The sequence below is a fragment of the Equus przewalskii genome, chromosome 8, assembly GCF_037783145.1.
Source record: "Equus przewalskii isolate Varuska chromosome 8, EquPr2, whole genome shotgun sequence".
Classification (NCBI taxonomy): domain Eukaryota; kingdom Metazoa; phylum Chordata; class Mammalia; order Perissodactyla; family Equidae; genus Equus; species Equus przewalskii.
The window spans coordinates 3,365,637-3,391,518 of NC_091838.1; the positions used below are offsets into that span (position 1 = coordinate 3,365,637).

The window sequence follows — 25,882 nt, forward strand, 5'->3', positions numbered from 1 at the left end:
TCGGCCCTCCCCCATCCCCGCGTCCGGGGCCCGCGCGCCGGCCACATGGCCCCCGGGGGCGCGCCCCCAGCGCGCCGCCGACCCCCGCACCGGCGGGCGGGCTGCAACGGGCCGCGGGCTCCGCAGGCCGGCCGGCGCGCGCCGCGCTCACCGCTTTGAGATCCAGGACGCCGTCCTTGGCCTCCTGCAGCAGCGACACGAACTTGGTGGTGAGCAGCCCCAGGCTCTTCTCGTGCCGGCTGCTGCCGGGCGGCGGCGGCGGGGGCGGCGGCGGGGGCTGCGCGGGCGAGGGCGGCGGGGGCGGCCTCGGGCCCTGGCCCTGGCCCTGCCCCGCCGGCGCCTGCTGGCCCGAGCTCGCGGGCTCCGCCGCCGCCATCGCGTCCCCGCCGGCCGAGCGCGGGCTCCCGGGACGACAGGTGCGCGGCGCCCCGACCGCGGCCGCCGCCCCTCCCGAGCCGGGGGGCCGCGGGTGCCGAGCGCGGGGAGGGGGACGGGAGGCGAGCCGCGGGGGCCGCGAGGGTGGGACCCAGTTTAAATGGCAGGAAGTGACGCCGCGCCGCGGTTGCCTGGAAACGCGTTTTTCAGCGGGCAGCAGGAGCGCGCGGCGAGGGGGCGCCGGCGAGCGTGTCCCCGGCTCCGTCCCGGCGGCCCGGGCTGCGCGGGAGCAACGGGGGTCCGGGGGTGGGCGCTGCCGGGCGGAGACCACCGTGCGCCCGGGGTGCAGCCGCGCGAGCCGAGCCTGCGGGCGCTGGCCATCGGGCGGTGTCTGCCGTCCCTGCTCGTGTCCGGCTGCAGCATCCTTGGCACGCGTTTCCGTGACTTGGGGCAAGCGCAAGGCTTTCTCCCGCAGACCCTCTGTTGAGATTCGGAATGCAGGGAAGGCAGAATCGCGGAGCTGTAGGGTTTTGTCCTCGTCTGCCGTCGTTCCCAAGGCCTTTACTTTCTGGAGAAACAGGTGTAGACGCAGAGGTTGTGACTTGCCCAAAGGCGCGCCTCTAGACCCCAGATCTACATTCAGAGCACTGTTCATAATAGCCTATTGGAACCAAATTATACTGTATTATCCAGAATATTAGGCGCTCCCAGGTTCTCGCGCTTTGGTGACACCCCAAACCACTGGTGGTAAATGAGATGGCACAAAGATCCGTGTAGAAGTTTTTTCTCTTCCGATTACAAGCTCTTGAGAGTCTAAACTAAATTTTAAATGAGTTGGTGTCACACACCACACTTTGAGTAAAGTAGGTCCTCAACAAATATTAGGTGAATGAAAATTCCGTATGACAGTAATCAGTCAAGAAAGTTTCATGCAAGGAAGAGTTTTGCTTAATTTAGATCAACAAACTAGCAAAAAAAGGGTCACTGAAATGAAGTGAAATACTCAGCAGCATTAACTAGTAAAACTGGACACACTATTTATTACAAAAAATGTGTTTCCCGGTCACAGGCACAGAACTTTATTTCTAACCAGATAGCCTTTATTTTAATCCAAGAACTCTATAAACAAAACTTGGAATTAAAAATCTAAAGTAAAACATGAAAAAGTCTGTCAATGAAACCACTCTTGAACAATTGAACTTATCTGCAAATGGTTTATCCTATGTGATTTGGCATTAGCAAAATCAAGTTTTGCAAGTTAATTTTAATGATTAATAAATTAATGAAATTAATAAACACAATTGTTTCTGAAGGAGTTTTAGTTTTAAGTTGAAGAGGGAAGATTCTGCTATGCATGCATGGACAGGACTTGATAAAAATAAAATTATTTTAAAAACTTACGTTTAGGGGCTGGCCTGATGGCACAGCAGTTAAGTGTGCACGTTCTGCTTCCGCAGCCCAGGGTTGGCCATTTGGGATTCCGGGTGCAGACCTGGCACCACTTGACAAGCCATGCTGTGGTAGGCGTCCCACATATAAAGTAGACGAAGATGGGCATGGATGTGAACTCAGGGCCAGTCTTCCTCAGCAAAAAGAGGAGGATTGGCGGCAGTTAGCTCAGGGCTAATCTTCCTCAAAGAAACAAACAAACAAACAAACAAAACTTTACATTTATATTGTGTCTTAGCTGAGCTTGCCACCACAACAATACGGTAGGCTGGGTGACTTAAACAGCAGACATTTATTTTCTCACAGTTCTGGAGGCTGGAAGTCCAAGATCAGAGTGTCAGCGCGGTGGGATGCTGGTGAGAGCTCTCTGCTTGGCTCGCGGACAGCCGCCTTCTCTCTCTGTCCTCATGTGGAAGAGAGGGAGAGGGGGAGAGAGGGAGCTCAAGTACGCCCTCTGGTGTCTGTTCTATAAGGACACTAACCCCATCACGAGGTCCCTGCTCTCATGACCTCATCCAACCCTAATTACCTCCCAAAGGCTCCCTCTCCAAATATGATCACACTGGGGATTAGAGCTTCAACACATGAATTTGGAGGAGACACAACTCATTCCATAGCATGTAGTATTACTTTATTAAAACTATATTGGTAATTTTGAAAATAGTTGGTTTTTTAAAAATTTCAGGTTTTAATGGTTTTCTGCAAAGCAATGATCATACTATTGATGATGCTAATAGGTCACTTGACATTTATTTTGCACTGTTTTTGTGTTTTTCACAATGAATTTTTCATTTGCTTAAATTAGCTGTAGTTCAACCAGAGAATATTCACAAGTTAGCAGCCACTTCAATTAGACTTCAAAATCTTATATGTGTCTGAGAAACTAAAAATAACTTACACCAATGGTTCCCAGACTTCAATAAGGAAAATCATCTATGGTGTTTGTTCAAAATCCAGATTCTTGAATCCAAACCTCAGAGATTAAATCAACATGTGATAGGAGAAGTTGCCTTGGGAATCTGCATTTTTCACAAACACTTCCAGGTAATTCTCATGCACATGGTCACTGAGAAACACTGAATAACACAGTGAAAAAATATCCTTTTTCCTAAAAACAGCTAAAGATCAGAGGCTGATAACACAAAAGTCTTTTTAATACTGCTGAATCTTTTTTGAAATTTCTGCTAATGGTATTATTTAAGAAACATGATTTTAAGAAAACAGGATACAAATAACCTTTATGAAAATTATATTGGTTACTGTTTTGAAATGTATTAATCCAATGTTGATGTCTGTATCCTTTTGGCTATAAAGGAGACAACTCTCAAAAGGCTATCAGTTGCTACCTTAGTTCTTCGCCTAATTCTGAAAAAGGCCTGAGAATTCTTTCTATTAAAAGTTAGGGCTTATGCCGTAACAGCAAGATGTAGATAACATTTTATATATTGTAGTAATTCAGTGGAACTAAAACTGTATTGCATTGACCTATGGAGTAATAAATGCATGACAGTAATCCTATGTGAAATTCAGACTAATTACATTGGATTAATTGGGCAGATACTATGATCTATTATAATACTGTTTATATGCTCCGGATTATATTTTCTTTAGCGTTATGCATTTGGGAAGTTCAGCTGCTTAGCCAGTTCAGACGTAGGAAAGAGGACTTAAGTATTTTTAATTCTAAAGAATGATTCATTAGCCCATGGCTCATTAGACTAAGAGTGTCTAACACGTGTGGGATTTCACATACGCTATTTCCATAGAAGTCCAGGATCAATTTAAAATAATGCACAGTTGTGTCATAATATAAATATTATGGATAAATATTTAAGGAAACCCAACCAAATTTTATTTTGTTCACTGATGATGGCATACTGGTTTTAAATGCATTAGCCTATTCAGTGGTTATGAGCAGGGGATGGGGTACTTCCAACTTTCAGCTGTCCTTTGAGATAGCCAACTTCCATCAAAGGCTGCCTCCGTCAGTTTTATTACTCCCTTGTTTAATCTGTTCTAAGTTACTGAAAATAAAATTCGGCTTTCTATTTTTCTTTTCCAAACATTACAACACACAAACATCTATCTTCTGAACTTACTAGGTGAAAAAAAAAGAAAAGAAAAAAATTAGTTAAAAAGATATGTTTTAAATATTATAAATCCTCTCATTATGATGAACAACATTATTCTTTGCCGGCCGATAGGCTGCATGGTGCGGCAATATGACACATAAGGCAAAGATCTTGTCTTCGTAAGTTTGTACCCTATAAGTAGAAATGGGAAATGCAGATTACATTCAATCACATATAGAAATATAATTCCCGCACATTAGAGAGATTTTAAATTTTATTGAGTGTCTTCTACTCTACCTTATTGCCCTATCAAGGCAGCTTACAGAAAGATCACATATATCAAAAATAAGGCATGGCATTAAAAGAAGGAAAGAATTGCCTCTGAAGATTCCTGAAGACTGGTATTGAGAATTCTAATTCTCCTCTTTATGAAGTTAACACTTATGATCTGATATGTGGGGTCTGAATTTCAACCACACATATTCAAATATAAGAACAAGAGATCCAAATTTGTTATAACAAAAAATAATTCAACTAGTATACGCTGGAAGCTTCTATTTATTTATGTGTGAACAGTGGTCTGACTGCTCTTGTAGACAAACAGGGAAGGCAGATATGCTCAAACGTTTACGGACACTGCCCTTCCTGAAAACCCTAGTTGCTCAGCAGCTCTCCCACTGGAAACATGGTTGATAACACCGTTTCTTTGAAACTTTAGTGGATAAAAATGCTTATCACTAAACCACCAAAGCGTAAGATGGCAGCTTGTCCAAATAATGAGCCATCACATGAAAACCTCCTATTCATGAGACACTGCCCCAGTTGAGACCCAGACTTAAACCTAATACCCTCAGTCACAAACCCTTTGGCAGCTAAGACCCGGTGTCAACTGAGTGTTGAAAACTTTTGAATTGATTACCAAGAGGGAGTGATTCTAAGTCAAAAGTGTTGTTGTCAAAAGATAATTCCCCTCCAGTAAGTGATGCCCACTCACTCAATTCCTTGTGCAATGCCAGGAAATCTATTCCCTAGAAAGAAAAATAAAGCACTCGAAATAACTAAATACATAGATAAATAAATAAATCCCTCAAGGCGATGATAAGAGGTATCTGAGAATTATCAAACCTTAGCAAATGTACCATCCTATCTTTCTCTACTATAATAAACTATTTTATTTATAAAAATACATATTTATGTAATTATATGGATGCCGTTTACAAAAAATTAAAGAATTTACTGAGCAAAAATTAAATTCAGATTCATCAGTGGATATCTTCCAACTAAGTCATGTTAGCCATATACATTACCAGATCAAATAATCTGTGCTTTTAGAAAAAAATGCTTTGTAAAATGAAAAAAAATAGAAAAATAAAAATATTACCTTTGGGATATTTTCTCAGTCGGTAGACCATCCAATAATTTGTCCGTCTTTTCTAATACTGTGTGATACACATACTATGAGTGTTACACAGAATGATGTTAGCGGATACATGGTAAAGCATTTATTTTTTTTAGTGCTTGCATGATTAATTTAATGTGGATTAGGGAAAAATAAAAAATAAACAGATGAGGCCAGCCCTGTGGCGTGTGGTTAAGTTCAGCACACTCTGCTTCAGCAACCTGGGTTCTCGGTTCAGATCCTGGGTGTGGACCTACACCACACATCAGAGGTGGGGACCCATATACAAAATAGAGGAAGACTTGCAACAGATGTTAGCTCAGGGCAAATCTTCCTCACCAAAAAATAAAAATAAATAAATAAACATAACCAGACATTAAACTGGTGATTTCATTTATGTTATATACGTTGTGGCTAAAAAGGGTACTTAATTGTTAAAAGCAAGTCAATTTTGGGAAAACTGATAAGAAACTAATAGTTTGGGTGGTGTGAAGCTAAGGCAAAAATCGTGGAGGTGAAACTAATGATGCTATCCCGATTTTTACGTGCATCAGTTTATTCAATGATCATAATCAATTGAAGTTCGGTAAACATTTATTTATCTTTTAGCTGACGGAAAGAAAACCATGTACTCTTGTAGTCTTTAGCCAATTGTCCATCACAAAGAATTTGCTCTCCAAGTTCAGAATCTTCATGTGGGTTCTATCGGTAAAGAGAGCACGTACAAGGATTTCACAAGTTCAATAGTGTGTTTACAAAAGAATAGGCGATGCCTGCCAGCATCGTTCACACTGAGAGTAGGAAGGCCTTCTAGGACTGGAAAGTACACACCCATGTTCTCTTCATCACTGTTCAGAAGAAAATATCTGCCAATCAAGAAGGCCCTCCCCGCAAACGTTTAAAAATAGTGGGAAGAAGTGGTGTAGATAGATCTCAAAGTCTCCCGCCATGTCCTTACTCTCAATGAGCCATATCCTAAGAAAACAGAATCTAAAAGCAAGAGAGGTGCATTACCGACAATTACAGCAGTATGTAGTTGAAAGCGAAAGACTGGCTAAAAAAATAAGATAATATGCTGGAAGCTGTGGCTACAAGGGCAGCCTATGGCAAGGTGGGACTGGGGAGTGGGAGGAATCGTACAACCGTAGTCTGGGTCCGAAATAGGTATCTACTATGGGCAATATTGCCAGACGGTAATCGAAATCCTAGAAAGATTTCAAAGATTCTCATGATGTTGAACCTGAGCCCCAAATTTTCAAGGTGGTAAAAACAAGCATTTCTTCAGGTTTAAATGAAAGGATATTCCAAGAGTTTGATAAAATGAAAAAAAAAAACCACCCCAACTTCATTTATAAATCACACACCTACTTAGATCGATGTGTACATGAACAGACTACAGTTTGTATACTTGTTGAAGGAAGAATAAAGCACAGTTCAGTCAATTACAGATGTAACAACTATACTTCTAAATTTAGCCCTTCCCAATCCAGGTGGGAGTCACAGTGGAAAACTACACAGCAGCCCCTTGAAGAAGAATGTTTGGATTTGGTGAGCCTCAGAGAAGACCCCACAGACTGGTCCCCCTATAATTCACCATCAGTATGTGTATCACACCAAAGAGAGGGTGCTCACTGTGGGAAAGGCCTTACCATCTCTTCAAGGCCTGAACATATCCTCAACCAGCCCTGAGGTAAGGGCCGGCAGGGCGGGGCGGGAGAGATTGGTTCTAATAAATAGGTGTTTGTTTGTTGTGCTCTGTAGGTGGCTATCCATGTGCCTGATTCAACAGAGCTTTCAGAGGGGGGTGGCAGGGTGAGAGATTTGGTAGGGGGCTTGAGGAAGGATGAGGTATAAGCTATCTGATGGGAAGCAATTAGGTCAGACTGTTGAATTAGACCCCAAGCTGTGGCAATAAATCTTGAGAAAACCAGCTGAACCATAATGAAAGAACACAGTCAGACTCTAGGCACTCTGAAACAACTGTCTTCAATTTATGTATTCCAGAGCAGACTCTGGGACAAAAACGGGGGTTGCATCTACTTAATGGAATATATAATTGAGTCAGTTATATTATAAAATGTGTTCAGCTGCTCATGTCTGCTTTGATCACTGTGGTTCAAGCCATACCATATCTCCAAAGAAAGTAAAGAAATAGACGAGATGATTGGAGACCACCATTAATGTTCTCCATTCTGTCTCCTTTCAATCCCCTAGTATGGCAAGCCCATAAATTATAAATCAGATGGGATGTCAAGACTTCTTGTTGAAAATATTCCCATTGAAGTAAGTAGTCATATGTTTGGCAACCTTACTCTCCCACTCCTATAAAATGTGGGTTCATCTACTATTTGTCACAAATTTACTTACTGGGACTTGCAATGATGAGATCAACCTAGGATATTACTTTCATTCACTGAATTGATGATATTACATGTTACTAGGGCTTAATGAAGAAAGATAGCAATTGCTCTTTATTCCTTAACATCTCAAAAAAAAAAGAGAGAGGATAAACTGTTATATCTTCCCAGAAAACTTGGGGTCTGGCCACATGAGCGAATGTATTGGGATGCCAGTGGATGAGAGAAGGTAGAACGTCTTTTCTAATTATCCTCCAGAATACTAAACTGGAAGCTCTGTACCTGACATCCCAGCCTTGAAGTTGCTCAGCAGTCTTGGAGACAGCATATCTTGGCTTTGGGAATTTAGTGTGTTGTATGTACTAAGCTAACCTGAAAGACTAGTAAATTTGAGTTGAGGTCACACAATGACCTAAACTGCCTGTTGTGAACTGAGGGCTCTTAGCTCCTCTTTCTCAGATAGGTGAGCCCAGTACTCTGCCGGCTAGTAGAAATGGTATAATCAAGAATCAACAAAAGTGATCATTAAGCAAGCTTGGTGGAGCCTGTGTTCCTTCGTGCACACTGAGGAGTCCACAGAATTCCTCAAGTGTCCTCCACATTATATCACCTATATTGACAAGCTGAGGTCAACCTTGTGCTAAGCTCACCATCGGACAGAAAACTTGTCTGATTCATGAATGGGGCTGCCTGGTATTTGGCTGAACAATATCTATAAACCACAGCTGACTCGTATTCTCATTTGTACATATCCATGCAATATTAGAGAAATACTCTTTCCCCCAGCAGCCTGAAGTGACACAGATTAAGCATCAAGAGAGAGAAAGCCATTGAAACTGGTCACAAGGAATCCCAGATACATGTATGTTTATGGGCTGTGGCTAATTTCATGACTAAATGGTCAGGATTGAAAAATTGGGGGCGTGAGGTTTTGGTTCATATGAAAACTGGACTCTTTGTTAGCTCTCATTCAAATTCTTGTATAACATATAGATAGACATCAGAGGAGTAGAAGACAGGAAGCTTATAAATGATGTTTCCAATTTGGCATGGCCAAACACAGGTGAGCACATCTTAACCCGAAGCAGAAGTCACAGCGTTGTGTTAACAAGTGGAGATTTGGAATCTCTGCGAGAGGCCTAAAGGCCCTATTTAGGGTAGACGCTTAATAAGAACTTGAATCTGTTTGTTAAAGGAAAAGGGCCACAGCTGAAGTAAACTACGGAAAGCTCGAGGCCACAGTATTTCAAACTTCAATATACATCCATATCACTATTCAATAGGTCTGGGGTGGGACCTGAGAATATGCGTGTTTAAAAGCTCCCAATTTAAGAAAATGCTGTTGGTTCTTTGATCACACCTTGAGCAGCCAAGCTCTGGACTGTAATAACCCACCATGATGGTGTTTTCCAGAGTCCTGCTTCTGGTCTGAGCGCAAGATCTATTGCAAGAGCACTGTAGGAGGAACAGGCTCATCAGTGAAAAATAAAACCGCAATATCATATGTGCTTACTGCCGCTGGGATCAGGGGATGCTACACTAAAGACACATGAGTTAAATCCCAAAGAAATGAACATTTGAAAGGTGACGGTCCATATGATAAAAAATAGTACATGAATTAAATCAAGGACACTTATAGATCTTGACTTCTCCTTTTACAAGATTGCATACAGAACCAGAGAATGGAAAAGGGTCTGGGGTATAGAAAATTTGTAAAACTTCACAAGTATAACATTTCTAATTGGGACACTAGTGTCCTTTCTGCAAAGGGTAAAAATCTCTCTGGATACCACTGTTTTTGTTCTCCATTGGAGATTTACATGGGTACCTGAATATACTGAACTGTTAATACTGTGCCAAGGTGAGACTCACAACTTGGGAATGCAGTAAATACTGTGGAGGTCCAGGGAGGATGGGGAGGAAGTGGAATTGTCTGGTAAGACAGATAAGATTCTAGAGTGGAATGCAGGAGAAATTTGTGAGCAAGTATGCCCACAGCCCTCTGCAGTATCTGGAGGTATGTGTCAGGATGGTTGTCGTAGCAGGAGAATAACCTTCCCAAGAAAATTTTAAAAACTCTAAAATATATGCTAGGTGATATTCTTGGGTGAGAAGGGCAGTTACATCTTCAGCAAACAGTATTATTTATTTAATAAAGCAATGAGGGTTCCAGAGAGTCAGTTGGAACAAGTAGACATGAAATATAGAGCAGACTGACATATGAGAGAGCAACTGAAGTCAGAAAGTCACCTATTTGAGCATTTCTATCATCTTGAAGGGCCAAAGCAGTGGTTTTCTGACATGGAAGTACTTCCTACTTTCATCCTGAAGGTTCTTTGTTGGGTAGAGTACTTCTTCCTATGCCATGAAGGTTTCAGTGATTTAAATGTAGCTGGATGTAAATCATAAATTTAAAACACATTCCAGGTGGAGGGCAGTGAGTTATCCATAAATTCTGTAATGGTGGCTTGGGTAAAGCAGAAATGTTGCTGAAAAATGTATAGAAATATAGATACCAAGTTGATATTCTCTTTAGATCATCACTCTGGAGAAAGGGGGCAGTAGAAATGGACAAAGAATGGACAGACTCCCTGGGGTCCTAGATTGCCCTGAAATACCAGGTGTCCATCTAGAGGCTGGTGAAAAAAACACATGGCTAGACCAAATAGAGTTGGTCACCGAAGGATAAAGGGCTCAAAGATAACAACTTTGACACATTTAGCCGAAAGAGGCACATCACAGGTACAAGGTCTCCTTGAAAATGAGCTTGACAGTACCTATTGTGGACAGGGAACTGTGAAAGGGGAAAGACGTGGACCATGGCCATATACCACCAACAGTATGGTCAGAGGAGAAATCTCAACTATCTTAGTGGTTCAGAGGGCAAACCCAGGCTCGTCTGGCTACGAAAGCCAGCCCTTACCATTGACACAGACATCATCGCTGGAACAGATTGGGAGGTACTTACTATAAGGTGTTATTTTCATTTTATAACCACCAGAAATTATCAGTATATTAATACCGACGTAGAATGAGCTGGGAAATATTCCTTCTTCCTCTATTTTCTGAAAGAGTTTGACTAGGATTGGTTTTATTTCTTCTTTAAATATTTTATAGAATTCACTGGTGAAGCAGTGTGAACCTGAGCTTTTCTTTGTGGGAATTCAATTTCTGTTCTTATTATGGGTTAATTCAGATGCTGTATTTTTTTCTTGAGTCAGTTTTGGTAATTTGCATCTTTTTCGGAATTTGTTCAATTAGGTCATCTAATTTGTTGGCATGAAGTTGTCAGTCATATTTCTTAGAATCCTTTTAGCTTCTGTAGAGTCAGTAATGCTGTCCCCTCTTCATTCTTGATTTGAATAATTTTTGTTCTTTTTTATTGCCCAGAGCTGTTAAAAGTGCATCAATTTTGTTAACATTTTCAAAGAACCGACTTTTGTTTTGATTATTAGTTTCTCTATTGCTTGTTTTTTTTCCCCCCCCTATTTCTTTGATTTCTGCTGTGAGATTTAATATTTCCCTTCTTGGGGTTAAGTGGATCTTCTTTTTCTGATTTCTTAAGAAGGAAACTTAAAAATTTGAAACCTTTCTTCCTTTCTAACATAGGCATTTAAAGTTATGTTTCCCTCTAAACATTTCCTTGCTGCATCCCAGAAATTTTTCCATGTTCTATTTTCATTTTCTTTTGATTCATAATATTTTCTACTGTTCTTTGTGATTTACTTGACTCGTAGGTTGTTTAGAAGTTGCTGTTTGTTTGTAATTATTTGTGGACTTCTCAAATTTCTTTCTGTCGTAGATTTCTAACTTAATTACATTGTGGTTGAAGAACATACAATTTATGATTTGAATCCTTTTAAATTTATTGAAACTTGTTTTATAGTCTATCCAAATAATATTATGCTGGATAATATTTCATGTCAACTTGAAAAGACTGCATAATCTGTTGTTTTTGAGTAGAAAGCTCTGTAAAATGCCACTTCAGTCAAGTTAGTTTATAGGGTAGTGTAAATCTTCTATAGCTTTGCTGACTTTCTGCAAGTTGCTCTGTCAAATATTGAGAGTGAAATACTGACATTTGCAAATATAATGGTTGAATCGTCTATTTCTCCTTTCAATTTTTGCTCATGTATTTTATGGCTCTGTTGTTAGATACACAAACATTTGTAAATATTATATTTTCGTGATGTATTTACCTTTTGTCATGAAATATCCATCTTTGTCTCTGGTAATATTTCTTGCTTTGAAGTCTATTTTGTCTGATGTTAATACAGCTTTCTTATTTTACTGTTTTTGTAAGCAACTCATTGCAGTATAATTTACATACCTTAAAGTTCACCCACATTATAAGTGTACAATTCAATGATTTTTATAGAGCTGAAATCTACAGAGTTGTGCAAACACCACTCCAAAGCAATTTTAGAACATTTCCCTCACCCTTCTTGCCAGTTTGGGCTCATTCATGCCCATTTGCACCCTTGACCTCAGGCAGTTACTAATTTGCTTTCTGTCTCTGTAGGTTTGCCTTTTCCACATATTTTATGATAAGTGCAATCATACAATGTGTGGTCTTTTGTATCTGGCTTCTTCCACTGAGAATAATGGTTTGGAGGTTCATCCATGTTGTATGAGTATTTTGTTTCTTTTTTATCTCTAAGTAGTATTCCATTGTGGTGGTACACCACATGTTATATATCCGTTCACCACGTGATGGACATTTGAGTTGTTTCCACTTTTTGCCCATGATGAATAATGCTGCTGTGAATGCTCACATACAAGTCTTTGTGTAGACGTGTTTTATTTTTCTTGAGTAGATTTCTGGGAGTGGAATTGCTATTTTTGCTTATCATTTTAAGAAACTGCCAGATTGTTTTCCAAAGAAGCTCTACCACTTTACATTCCCGTCATGAGGGTCCCAGCTTCTTCACCTCCTGCTAACACTTATTATTGTTGGTCTTTTCAATTATAGCCATTCTGTTGGGTGAGAAGTAGCATTTGATTTTGATTTTAATTTGCATTTATCTAATGACTGAAGATGTTGAGCACCTCTTCATGTGCTTATTGGCAATGTGTATATCTTGTTTGGTGAATGCTATTCAAATGTTTAATCCATTTTTAAATTGGGTTGTCTTTCATTGAATTCTAAGAGTTCTTTACAAATTCTGGATACAAGGGCTTCGTTGCATATATAATTTGCAAATATTTTATCTCAATTTGTGCTTGTCTTTTTATTTTCTCAATGCTTTGCTTTGAGACACAAAAGTTTTTAGTTGTGATGATGTCTGATTTATCCATTTTATGTGTATTAATTTGCTAGGGCTGCTATAACAAAATACTGAAGACTGGAGGGCTTAAACAACAGAAATTTATTTTCTCATAGTTCTTGGAGGCTCGAAGTCCAAGATCAAGGTGTTGGAAGTTTTGGTTTCTTCGGAGGCCTCTCTTCTTGCCTTACAAATGGCTGCCTTCTCACATGTCCTCACGTGGCCTCTCCTTTGTGTATGTGCAGCCTTGGTGTCCTTCTTCTTATAAGGACACTAGTCATGTTGGATTATTCCCCCCCCCACCCCCATAGACCTCATTTAACCTTAATTACCTCTTTGAAGGCCCTGTCTCCAAATACAACCACATGTCTTTGTATGTGGGGTTGGGACTTCAACATACGACTTTGACAGGAACACAATTCAGTCCATAACAATATGGATCATACTTTTGTGTGTCTAAGAAATCTTTTCCTAACCTAAGTTCACAAAGACTTTCTTCCACATTTTCCTCTAAAAGTTTTGTGGTCTTGGCTCTTAAATGGATTCCTTTTGAATTACTATCATGACTGAATGTATAGCCTATCTTTTCCCATCTTTTTACTATTAACCTATTTGTGTCTTGAAACCTAAAGTGTGTCTCTTGTAGGCAGCATATAGTCAGATCTTGCCTTTTGATCCAGCCTGATGATTTCTGCCGTTGATTAGCATACTTAGAATAGTGGTCAGCAAGATTTTTATATAAGGGGCCGGATAGTGTGTATTTTAGGCTTTGTGGGCCACTCTCTGTTGCAACCATTTAACTTTGCTGTGGTAGCAGAAAATCAGCCAAAATAATATATAAATGGAAGGGTATGGGTGTATTCAATGAAACTTTATTTACCAAAACAGGTGACAGACAGCATTGGGCTCACAGGCTGCATTTGCCAACCCCTTGTTTAGACCGTTCACGTTTAGTGTAGTTCTTGATATTATTGGATATACACCTCATAGTTTGCAATTTGTTTTCTATATGTCTCAGATGATTTTATTCCTGTTCCTCCTTTACTTCCTCTTTCATCTGAAATCAATAGTTGAAAACAATAGTTATTGTACCACTTAATTCTCCTATTGATGTTTTACAACAGCATTATTGACATATAATTCACATACCACATAATTCACCCATTTACTGTGTGCACAGATCATTGGTTTTTAATATATTAACTGCCCCAAAAGAAACTCAATACCCATTTCCCCCTTAAAGCCCCACTGAATGGCAACCACTAATCAATCTACTTTTTCTCTCTATGGATTTTCCTATTCTGGACATTTCATATAAATGGAATCATACCATACGTGGTGATCTTTAATGACTGATTTCTTTCACTTAGCATAATGTTTGCAAGGTTCATCCATGTTGTAACCTGTATTAGTATTTCATTTCTTTTTATTGCCAACTAATATTCCATTGTGGGATTATACCTCATTTTATTTATCCATTTATCATTTGATGGACATTTGGGTTGTTTCTAACTTTTGGCTATTTTGAGTAATGCTGTAATGAACGTTGCATATAAGTTTTGGTGTGGACAAAATTTTCATTTCTTCTGAGTATATAGCTAGGAATGGACTTGTTAGATCATATGATAACTCTGTTCAACCTTTTGAGGAACTGCCAGACTGTTTTCCAAAGGGGCTGCACCATTTTACACTCACCTCAGCAGTGTGTGATGGTTTCAAGCGCTCCACATTATTGCCTAAACTTGCTGTTGCCTGCTTTTTGATTATGGCCATCCTAGTGAGTGAGAAGTCCTATCTCATTGTGGTTTTGATCTGCATTTTTCTAATGACCAATGATGATAAGCATCTTTTCAAGTACTTATTGGCCATTGGTACATCTTATGTGAATTGGATAAGTGTCTATTCATTCCTTTTGCCCAGGTTTTATTTTTTTTAGCTTTAATCTTCTTTAAAAATTATTTTTAATTGTGATAAAATACATGTAACAAAAAGTTTACCATCTTAATCGTTTTAAGCACACACTTCAGTGGCATTAAGTACATTCACAGCGTTGTGCAGCAGTGACCACCATGCAGCTCCACAACTCTTTCCATCTTGCAAAACTGAAATTCTGTACCCGTTAAACAATAACTCCATTCTGCCCTCCTTTGAGTGCCTGGCAACCATCATCCTATCTTCTGTCTCTAAATTTGACTGCTTTAAGTACCTCGTATGAGTGGACTCACACTATATTAGTCTTTTTGTGACTGGCTTATTTCATCTAGCATGATGTCCTCAAAGTTTATCTATGTTGTAATTTGTGTCAGAACTTCCATCCTTTCTAAAGCTGAACATTCAATCTTCTATTGTAGATATATATATATATATATACAACACGTGTGTATATATACACACACACACACACACACATTTTGTTTATCTGTTCATCTGTCAATGGACGGTTGGATTGCTTCCACCTGTGGCTAATAATCCTGCTGTGGACATGGGTGTTCAAATATCTGTTTGATACCCTGCTTCCGATTCTCTTGGGTATATACCCAGAAGTGGAATTGCTAGATCATATGATAATTCTGTTTTAATTTTCTGGAGGAACTGCCATACTGTTTTCCACAGCTCCTGCCTCATTTCATATTCCCACGAAGATGGCACAAATGTTCCAATTTTTCCGTAGCCTCACCAACACTTGTTATTTTCTGTTATTTAGAATTTTTTTTTATAGTAGCCATCCTAATGAGTATGAGGTGGTATCTTATTATGGTTTTGATTTGCATTTCTCTAATGATTAGTGATGTTGAACAAAATTCTTTTCATGTGCTTGTTGACCATTTGTATATCTTCTTTGGAGAAATGTCTATTCAAGTCCTTTGCCCAATTTTTGAATAGTGTTATTTGTTTTATTGTTGTTCTATTGTAAGAGTTCTTTACATATTCTGGATATTAACCCCTTGTCAGATATATGATTTGCCAAACAAATACAATATATATGATTTTTCTCCTACTCCATGGGTTGCCTTTTTACACCGTTGATAATATCCTTTGATGCACAAAGGTCTTTAATTTTGATGAAATTCAATTTGTCAATTTTTTCTTTGGTTGCTTGTGCTTTTAGAGTCATATCCGAAAAAATCTTTGCCAAGTCTCATGTCATGAAACTTTCCCCCAGTGTTTTCCTCTAAGAGTGTTGTAGTTTTAGCTCTCACATTTAGGTCTTTGCTCCATTTTGAGTTAAGGTTTGTATGAGGTAGGGTCCGACTTTGTTCTTTTGCATGTGCATATTCAGTTTTCTTAGCAGTGTTTGTTGAAGAGATGCCTCTCTCCGCCATTGAATGATTTTGGCACCCTTGTCAAAAATCATTTGACCATATATGTGAGGGTTTATTTGAAGTCTGTCTATTCACTTCCATTGATACATATGTCCATCTTCATGCCAGTCACAGACAGTCTTGGTTACTGTAGTTTTCTAATAAATTTTGAAATCAGGAAGTCTGAGTTTCCCAAATTTATTTTTCTTTTTCAAGATTGTTCTGGCTGGTCTTGGTCCCTTGAATGTCTATATGAATTTTAGGATCATCTCGTCAATTTCTGCAAATAAGCTAGCTGGGATTTTGATAGGAACATCTTTTAATCTGTAGATAAATTTGGCGAGAATTACCATCTTAACCACGCCTTCCAATCCATGAATATTAGGGCTTCTTTGTTTCTTTCAACAATGTTTTGCAGTTTTCAGTGTATAAGATTTGCACTTTTTTGTTAAATTTAAACCTAAGAATTTTGTTCTTTTTGATGCTATTGCCAATGAATTGTTTTTTCTTTTCTTTTTAAAACACTTTATTGAGGTATGATTGACATGTAAAAGCTATACATATTTAATCTATACAACTCAAGGTGTGGGAATAAGTGTACACTCATGAAACTGTCACCATCGTTAAGGCCACAAACACATTCATCAACTCCCAAAGTTTCCTCCTACCTTCATTATTATTATCATCATTATTCTCATGTCCCCACTTTCGTTCTTGATTTTAGTAATTTGAGTCTTTTCTTTTTCTTGATAATCTAGCTCAAAGTTTGTCAATTTTGTTGATTTTTTTCAAAGTCAAAATTTTAGTCGCATTGATTGTCTGTATTGTTTTTCTCTTCTCTCATTAGCCTCTGCTCTAACTTTCATTTCCTCCATTCTGTCTGCTTTGGCTTCAGTTTGCTCCTCTTTGCCCAGTATCTTAACATGGAGCGTTAGATGTCAATTTCAGATATTTCTTCTTTTCTAACATTGTTTGTAGATAGAAATTTCCCTCTAACTGCTTTAGCTGCATCCCATAAGTTTTGGTATACCTTGTTTTATTTTGCTTTGCACGTGTTGTGTTTTTTACAAGACCCTCCTTCCACCACCAAAAAGATCATGATTTGCCAAAGGCTTAAATGATGGTTAGCATTTCTTAGCAATAAAGTATTTTTTAATTAAGGTGTGTACATTTTTTTTTTCCAGACAAGCCTATTGCATGCTTAATAGACCACAGTATAAACATAACTTTTATGTGCACTGGGAGACCAAATAATTTGTATGACTCACTTTATTGTGAAATTTGCATTATTGTGGTGGCCTGGAACTGAACCTGCAATATCTCCAAGTTATGCCTGTGTATTCTTGGTGGATTAACATTTTATCATTATAAAACGTCTCTCTTTATCTCTAGTATACTTTTGGTTTTACAGTTTATTTTGTCTGATATTAGTATAGGCACTCCAGCTTTCGTATGGTTACTGTTTGCTTATATCTTTTATTTTCAACTTATTTGCATATTTGAAAGTGTACGCCCTGTTGGCAACATATAGTTAGATCTTGTTTTTCTATCTAATCTATTTCTGCCTTTTGATTGTACCATTTAATCCATTCACACAATGTAATTATTGATATAGTTGAATTATACATATATGACACAGTTGAATTTACTTCTGCCACTTTACTTTTTGTTTTCTATTTCTTGTCCTTTTTACTCTTTTTTATTGCTCTATTTCTCCTTTCTGCTTCTTTTGTATTACATGAATTTTTTTTAGTGCAACATTTTAATTCCTTTCATTTTTTCATTATATATTTGGAATTATTTTATTAGTGGTTGCACAAGGGCTTATCATATACACCTTATCAGAATATACAATAGATTTATACCAGCTTAATTTCAATGACATATAGAAATGTTTCTCCTGTAGAGCTCTACTCCCTCCCTCTTTTTGTGCTATTTGTTATATATATATGTTACATCTATGTTATAAACGCAACTAGACATTGTTATAGTCATTATTTTATTCAATTTAATGTTTAAAAAGCTGAAGAAAGGAAAGTATATATTTATAGTTTGTTATATTAATTTTTGCATTTGCCATTTCTTATTGTTTGTATGGTTTCAAGTTACCGTCTCCTGTTATTTCCTCCTTTAGTACAGTTTGGCTTCCACCCACCTCTGTGCTGACACTGACAAATGTTACACTGCTGTTTTACAATTATACAATTATAACACGTTGTGTTATACATTTGCTTTTTTAATCTGTGAAGGGAAGAAAGGAAGGTAAAAATGCATGTATACTTTTTAAATAATTACATAATTACCTTTACCAGTGCTCTCTGCCCACCCCCCCCCCCCCCCCCCCCCATCTCTAGGGTCATTTACTTCCTGAAACCATCCGGAACCTGAAGAACTCCCTCCAGCGTTTGTTGTAAGGTCGGCCTGGAGCATCCTCAGATGTTATCTGGAAATTACTGTATGTTGCCTTCATTTTTGAAAGACGGTTTTGCTGGATAGGATTCTTGGTTGATTTTCTTCTTTTGAGCACCTTGAATGTCAGCCCACTGGCTCTGGTCTCCTATTGTTTCTGATGATAACTAAGCCCTGACTTTTATTGGGTTTCCTTGTATATAAATCATTCTACTCTTGCTGCTTTCTAAATTTTCTCTTTCTCTTTGTTTTTAAGTGTGTTTAGTATGTTTCTGGATGTGGCTGTCTTTGTGTTTTTTTCCTACTTGAAGTTAGTTGAGCTTCTTGAATGTATAAATTAATGCTTTCATCCAATTTGGGAAGTTTAGAGCCATTATTTCTTCTAATACATATATATGTTATATATTATATATATTTTATATAAATTTATATATATTGCTCCTTTCTCTTTCCTCTCCTTTGGCACTCCTGTGTATATTGGTGTGCTTAATGCAAACCACATTTCTGAGGTTCTGTTCATTGTTCTTCAATCCTTTTCCTCTCTCTTCTTTGGATTGAATAATTTCCATCAATCTTCAAGTTTACTGATTCTTCTGCTAGTTCAAATGCACTGGAGAGCCCCTATAGTAAATTTTTCATTTCAGTTAATACACTTTTCAACTACGGAATTTCCACTTTTTAAAAAATGTAATTTCTCTCTAATGATATTCTCTATTTGATGAGCACTGTGAACGTGGCTTCCTTGCTTTTAAAGGACAGTTCCCTTTAATCCTCAGACATATTTATAATGGTTGAAGTCTTTATTTAATCTAACATTTGTGCCCTCTCGCAAATAGTTTTTGTTGCCTGCTTCTTTCCCCTGTGTAAGGGTCACACTCACACTTTTCTACTTCTTTGCGTGTTTCATACATATATATATAAAATAATTTTTTTTCCAGGTGAAAACTGGACATTTTAAGGACAATCTTGTGGCAACTCTGGATCTGGGTTCCTCTGTCTGTGAGGCTTGTTTGGGGTGGTTTGCTGGTCTGTCTGTTTGGTAACTTGGTGGCCTGTTCCCGTGACGTCTGCCCCTCTGCACTGTGGTTCTCTGATGCTCATCAGCAGGTGTAGTCTTGAGAATGCAGTCACCTTTGGACGAAGTTGCTTTAGGAGGGCTCTCTCCCCTTGATCTCTCTCTTAGGGTGTCTTTTCTGTCTGGCATCACACCTGTTAGGATCCACCAATTGCCTCAGAAGGGCTCTTCTTAGCTCTTGCCTTCACTGGTTCTGTCTGACAAACTGGCTGGCTAACAGTTTAGTTTGTTGCTCTCTCATAGAGCTACCAGCCTCCTCTTAGTCATTTACACCAGTTTCCTTTTTTTTTTTTTTGTTTGAGAACAAACTTCGGCTTGAATTTCCCCACATTTTGTTTCAAATAAAGCCATTTCCTTTGGGGAGAGCTTTGGGGCTCACTGTTCTGTCCCCCTGGTCAAACTTTCTGAACCACTGCTCCAGGGGCTGGGGACGGGGGTAGGTAGCTCCTGGTCTTCTGGGCCTGCGTCTCTTACTGTCAGATCTCTATTTCTTGAGCAAGCTGGGCTGAAGGCAATTGGGTTCCCAGTACTTTTGGCCGGCCCTGCCTGAGGAGGAGCTTCTGCCCTGTGGGCGGGTGCTGGGTTGAGGAAGAGAGCCCTGCCTCTTGACCACATTCACTGCGAATTTAGCCTCTGCAACTCACTGGAGGGGATAAGAAACGCTGTCAGCCTGCATGAGGTGCTTTATCCTTTGACCGGGAGCTGAGGAGGGAGAAAACCTTATTTTCTTGGCCACGGCTGTCCCCTGTGGAATCTGTATCAGGCTGAGCTGAAGGTGATGGCAGATGCCACGGCTCAGGGCCACAGGCTACAGACATTTAATGATTTTCTTGAGTAAAGATTTCTTCATTTGCTGTATGATCTCAGGACAATTTTCAGAGACTTTAAATGAGTATTTTTAAAATACTTTTCATCATTTATGGTTGTTTTACTGGGAAAAAGGTCTGCTGAGTTCCTTGTCCTGCCATTAAGTGTAATCTACTCTGTTGACTTTTCAACTATAATCTTTGGATTATTTCTTAGTGGCTGTTCTAGGGAGGGATTACAATATACATCTTATCAGTCATCTTTAGATTTGTATTAATCTGGTAAAATAAACTTTACTAGAACATAGCTGTATTTTTGCCATACATTATAAATTCAACAGTATAGTGTTACAATTATTGCTTTATGTAATGTCTTTTAATAGAAGGAAAAATATATTTATATAATCTCTTATATGAAAATTTGCCCACATTTACTATTTCCAGTATCCTTCCAGTGAATTTATATTAACTGGCTGGTATCATTTCCTTTCAGCCTTTAAGACTTTAACATTTCTTTTATGATAGGTTGGCTAGCAATGAATTTTGTTTTCATTTTCTAAAATGCCTTTATTTTGCAAGATAGTTTTGCTGGATGTAGAGTTCTTGATTGACAGTTCCTTTTCTTCCAGTCCCTCAACTATGTCACTCCCTACCTTCTGGCCTCCATTGTTTCTGCTAAGTCAGCCGTTAATTATACTGTTCCTCTATATGAGATAAAAATCATATTTTCTTGCTGCTTTCAAGATTTGCTCAACAGTTTGACTATAAAGTGTCTAAGTGTGGTTCTCTTTGTGTTTATCCTGGGTTTTATTGAAGATCTTGGATCTGTGGGTTAATCTTTTTCATCAAATTTAAGAAGTTTTCAGCTATTATTTTTATAAATATTTCTTAGGCCCTCTCCTCTCCTGAATCCCATTACACATGTTGGTATGCTTGATGTTGTCCCACCAATTTCAGTAGGAAGCTTGCCTACAATGAAATGGGGCCCTCTCTTTTAGAAGCATTTACATTTTTTCTGATTTCATTTAATTTTTAAAATTTAGTTCACTGGCTATTAGTTAAAAACGTGGTATTATATTCTCTTTCTTTTAGAAATAATAAGGAGAATAGTATTTAGATTTTTGTGCTGCATACATAGAATGTAAGAGATGATAAAACTGAAATAGAGGGGCTGGCCCCGTGGCCGAGTGGTTAAGTTCACACGCTCCGCTGCAGGTGGCCCAGTGTTTCGTTGGTTCGAATCCTGGGCGCGGACATGGCGCTGCTCATCAAACCACGCTGAGGCAGCATCCCACATGCCACAACTAGGTGGACCCACAACGAAGAATATACAACTATGTAATGGCAGGGGGCTTTGGGGAGAAAAAGGAAAAAAAAAAAAAAAAGGCAATTCAAAAAAAAAAAAAAGTGAAATAGAGTAATAAATAACCTGATCTACGATGAAAGAACTGTTCTCAGCTGTAAAATAAGAATTTCTTCATATACAGTAATTAAAAGGGAAAATGAGAGAATGAGAGTAGAACAGCAGTTTTCCTCTTGAGGAACAATGTTTAGAAAAATGTAATCTTTTTTTTTTTTTTTTGGTGTGGAAGACTAGCCCTGAGCCAATATCTCTTGCCAATCTGCCTCTTTTTGCTTGAGGAAGACTGTCGCTGAGCTAACATCTGTGCCCATCTTCCTCTAGCTTGCATGTGGGATGCCTGCCACAGGATGGCTTGACAAGCAGTGTGTAGGTCCACACCCAGGATCTGAACCTGTGAACCCCGGGCTGCTGAAGCAGAGCACGCAAACTTAAGCACTATGCTACCCAGCCAGCCCCTTAAAGGTAATCTTTAATGAAAAAGTCACATGCATTATAAAAGGGGGTCATTATGAGTGATGTGGAGATGGCTACATATGCTTTCTTAGGAATGCCACATCTCTGATACACATCTTAAATATTTTTTGGCAATACTTATGAGCATTTTAAAAGAATGGAGCTACATCAACTAAAGGACAACCAATAAATATAATTAGTTCTTCATCAAGACAATAAGGTAACAATGATTAAAAATACTTCCCCTCATATAGTCAGAATACGAATCTTAATTTTCATTTACATAGTTGTAGGCAAATGTGTAATCACCAAACAATGTATAGCACAGAAACAAGAAAAAGTGTATTAAGTTTAGTAATTTTGATAGGTTTTTCTAATACACATAATTACGAACAATTTATTATAAAAACCTACATACACAATTAATAAATACTTGATCACAAGTCTTTTAAAATATAATCAGAATGAAATGTGTAGAAAAAGACATTTCAAAGTCACAGCAGTTACTACCGTTACAATATTTAATCATTTTTACAATAAGTCTGCTGGTCCATTTCAATCAAACTTCTTCTCAGAGCCATTACATTTCTTGTTGAATTTCCTTTAGAGCAATAGCAAGTTGATTAATTTTTTCTTCCATTGCTTTTTTGTTCTTGCATGTTTCTTCCAGAAGTCCACGCATTTCCTCTTCAACTTGATGAACCTAAATCAACATATAAATTTTAATTTTAATTTCTTTAAAAAAATGTATTTTAAAAATATAGTCAGAAAGAAAAAATCAAAAGTTTATTTTTATGCATTTTGTAATGAGTGATATTCATTTAAAGCAGAGAGGTTAGTGAAATAGAACTCGTTTAAATACCAATCAGAAAACTATGTTTATGCTGTACACAAAGTACGTACACGTGTGAGATCTATTTTCCACAGGTCCTTGTGAGGAATGCCTCTACCTTATCTTAACCGTTTTGGAGCTCAGGAACCTTGGTCGCGGTTGTGCAGCTTCTCAGGAGCACCCTGGACAAACGCAGTCTTCTGCCTCCATCCTGCCCCGTCTGTCCTGTGCCGCTTCCCAATGCCGAGCCGTGGCTTCAACTCGAACAGCAGTCTTCTGCCTCCATCCTGCCCCGTCTGCCCTGTGCCGCTTCCCAATGCCGAGCCGTGGCTTCAACTCGAACAGCAGCTCCTCAGACTCTCAAAACTGAAACGACCTCCCTTCCCAAAGACACTTGCTAATCTAGTCCCTACTGCATATCTAAAATTGCTGGTGGTGGGTAAAAATTGCCATCTTTCTGAGAGCACATTTATTCCTAACCGAGGTTCTCCTGGGATTCTGTCTTCGACACGATTCATTTCTGCTCAGAATTCTCCCTCCTGTGATCCAGCCCTCCCGACAGCACTATCAACATGGCCAACCCTCTGTGTTTACTTCCCTCTTCCTGATCTCTAACAGAATTTCCTATCTTTTTCCCCTAGGAAACTAATATTGCTCCCAATTTAAATTATCATCTCTATGTGACGTCTCGCAATTTTTCGTGATTATCACATTTAAGCTCTGGTGCCATTTCTCTTAACAGATACATCCCTTTCAGAGTACATCATGTTGGGAGAGGTCCAAAATCAAACTCAGTATCTTCCTGTCAGCTAAGGGCCTAATTTTACACTTTATTTATTTAGCGTTATTACCTGATGTACCCTTGTTAAATACTCGGTAGATTTCAAATAGAACATCTGTTGACTTGAAATGAAATAACTAATTTTTGAACAAGTTATACTTCCTTATTCATTGTGATTATTTCCGAAGACCTTACTCCCTCTTTCTCTCCATACAGACTCCTGAAGGCAATGTCACTTCATCACACAACCTTAATTATAATTACAGGGAGTATTTCTTTCCCTCGCTGTTGCTGAACTCTTTTCCAGTTGCTGATTTCCAATTCTTCAGTCTTACTGCCACTTCAATATCAGGGAAAAATGGAAGTTCACAACTGTCCCTTCAGTCTGGTGGATCTCAACAGAGGGGTCATATTGGAATTACCTGCTGAGTTTTAAAAATACTGGGGTCTGGCCTCAGACTTAGCGAATGAAAGTCTCTGAAGGGGAAGCTCATGCACGTGTATTATTAAAAAGCACCACAGGTGATTCTGACATTTGCCCCTGATTTAGCATCACCTTAAACTCATTTCATTGTCAATGATATTAAGATGATAAACTTGATAGTTTTGAACCCTAATTAATAACACAATACTCCTTAGGAACTTTCTCCAAGGAGTGATGGATTGTATTCAATGCATTCACATGCTCATCCTGCCCATGTGTAACCAAAGGGCTTCGGCCTGAGGTTGGTTAGGGATCTGGCAATTTTTGTCAGAGATCACGGAGCAGGTGCACATCAGGATCAAACCTACACTTTTCGTTTCATTAGAACTATTATTCTACAACTAACGTAAGTATTACCAACATTTTGGCCTGGCTTCAAGATAGTTTTGGCAACATTCTTCATATCTCTGTAGTCATTAAATCACGCTTCCTCTTCTCTTTATAATTCTCAAAGATCCAATTTATTTAGCCGTAACAATTTAATACTGATTATCAAGGTGAATTTTACATACGGTACCTTCGAATTTGCACAATCAATATATTTCTGCTTTTCATTCGCCAGTTGTAATATTTCAGCTTGATGAGCTTCAACAATGGCTTGAATTTGCTTTTTAAAGGCATCATCCATACTATGAAGCTTTTCCATCGTATCCCTTAAAAAGAAAACAAAGACCAGAGATTTATCTGTGTGTATAACAATTAGGATGTTTTTCTTCTCAGACAGCAGCTCTTCTATTCACATTTTAATGGAAACATAGTTCCAGCCATGAGCAAAGGGCCGCCCTGGTAATAAAGACAGAGCAGTCCATCATCCAGCGGAACGTGTGAGTGACAGAACAGGGTGGGGCAACATGAGTGCGAGTTTGTTAGCTTTCACCCTCTGAAAGCTACAGGTCTCTGGCTCTCATTTATTTTGAGTCTAAGGATGTGCTCTGCAAGCACCTTCACGGATGACTACTGTCAATCTGTCTTCCTCCATGAACCTACAGTGTGACACTAATTCAAGAAGTGTACGCTACAGGCAGGTTTAAGTTTATCAACGTGTATGCCTGACTTGCTTATGCTAATAAACACATTAAACAGTATTCATAAAATTTTAGTGCTAAAAGGGCCTTAGAGGCAAAACACAGAAACCTTTATTTTTTTTTTTGAAGATTGGCACCTGAGCTAAAATCTGTTGCTCATCGTTTTTTTCCTCCTTCTTCTTCTCCCGAAAGCCCCCCATTGCAGAGTTGTATATTCTAGTTGTAGGTCCTTCTGGCTGTGCTATGTGGGCACCCCCTCATCGTGGCCTGTTGAGTGGGGCCATGTCCACAACCAGGATCTGAACCAGTGAAACCCTGGGCCATGGAAGTGGAGTGTGCAAACTTAACCACTTGGTCATGGGGCCGGCCCCGCCTTTATATTTAATATAAATAATTTAATTTAAAAAGTTAAGTCCATAATGAACATATTTTC

General features: G+C 38.9%; 2 protein-coding genes and 1 long non-coding RNA gene across 11 annotated transcripts in view; 1 reads left to right on the plus strand and 2 right to left on the minus strand.

The window, feature by feature from the left end:
• Positions 1–515, minus strand: part of E2F5 (E2F transcription factor 5) — a 35,047-nt gene extending 34,532 nt beyond the window's left edge. The window contains exon 1 of the mRNA XM_070631428.1: positions 152–515. Within this exon, the coding sequence (XP_070487529.1) occupies positions 152–376 (225 nt within the window). The 5' untranslated portion in view covers positions 377–515. The remainder of the gene's footprint in view (positions 1–151) is intronic.
• LOC139085204 (uncharacterized) lies at positions 63–24,096 on the plus strand. Of its 2 annotated transcripts, none has more exons than XR_011543330.1 (4): positions 63–209; positions 6,786–6,985; positions 22,196–22,336; positions 23,255–24,096. It is a non-coding gene; the product is annotated as an uncharacterized lncRNA (long non-coding RNA). The 2 variants fall into 2 exon arrangements; XR_011543331.1 differs by having other exon boundaries at positions 82–209; positions 6,771–6,985.
• Positions 22,501–25,882, minus strand: part of LRRCC1 (leucine rich repeat and coiled-coil centrosomal protein 1) — a 31,955-nt gene continuing 28,573 nt past the window's right edge. For 7 of the 8 annotated variants that reach the window (XR_011543325.1, XR_011543326.1, XR_011543327.1 and 4 more), the window contains 2 exons: positions 24,942–25,077; positions 22,501–23,030 (listed from right to left, as the gene is read on the minus strand). Coding sequence is in view for 4 of the 8 variants with exons in the window: in XM_070631387.1 (XP_070487488.1) it covers positions 22,908–23,030; positions 24,942–25,077 (259 nt within the window). In the remaining 4 variants the exon portion in view is untranslated. Of the gene's footprint in view, positions 23,031–23,277; positions 25,078–25,882 lie in introns of all 8 variants that reach the window. The other variant, XR_011543323.1, reaches the window with a different exon arrangement.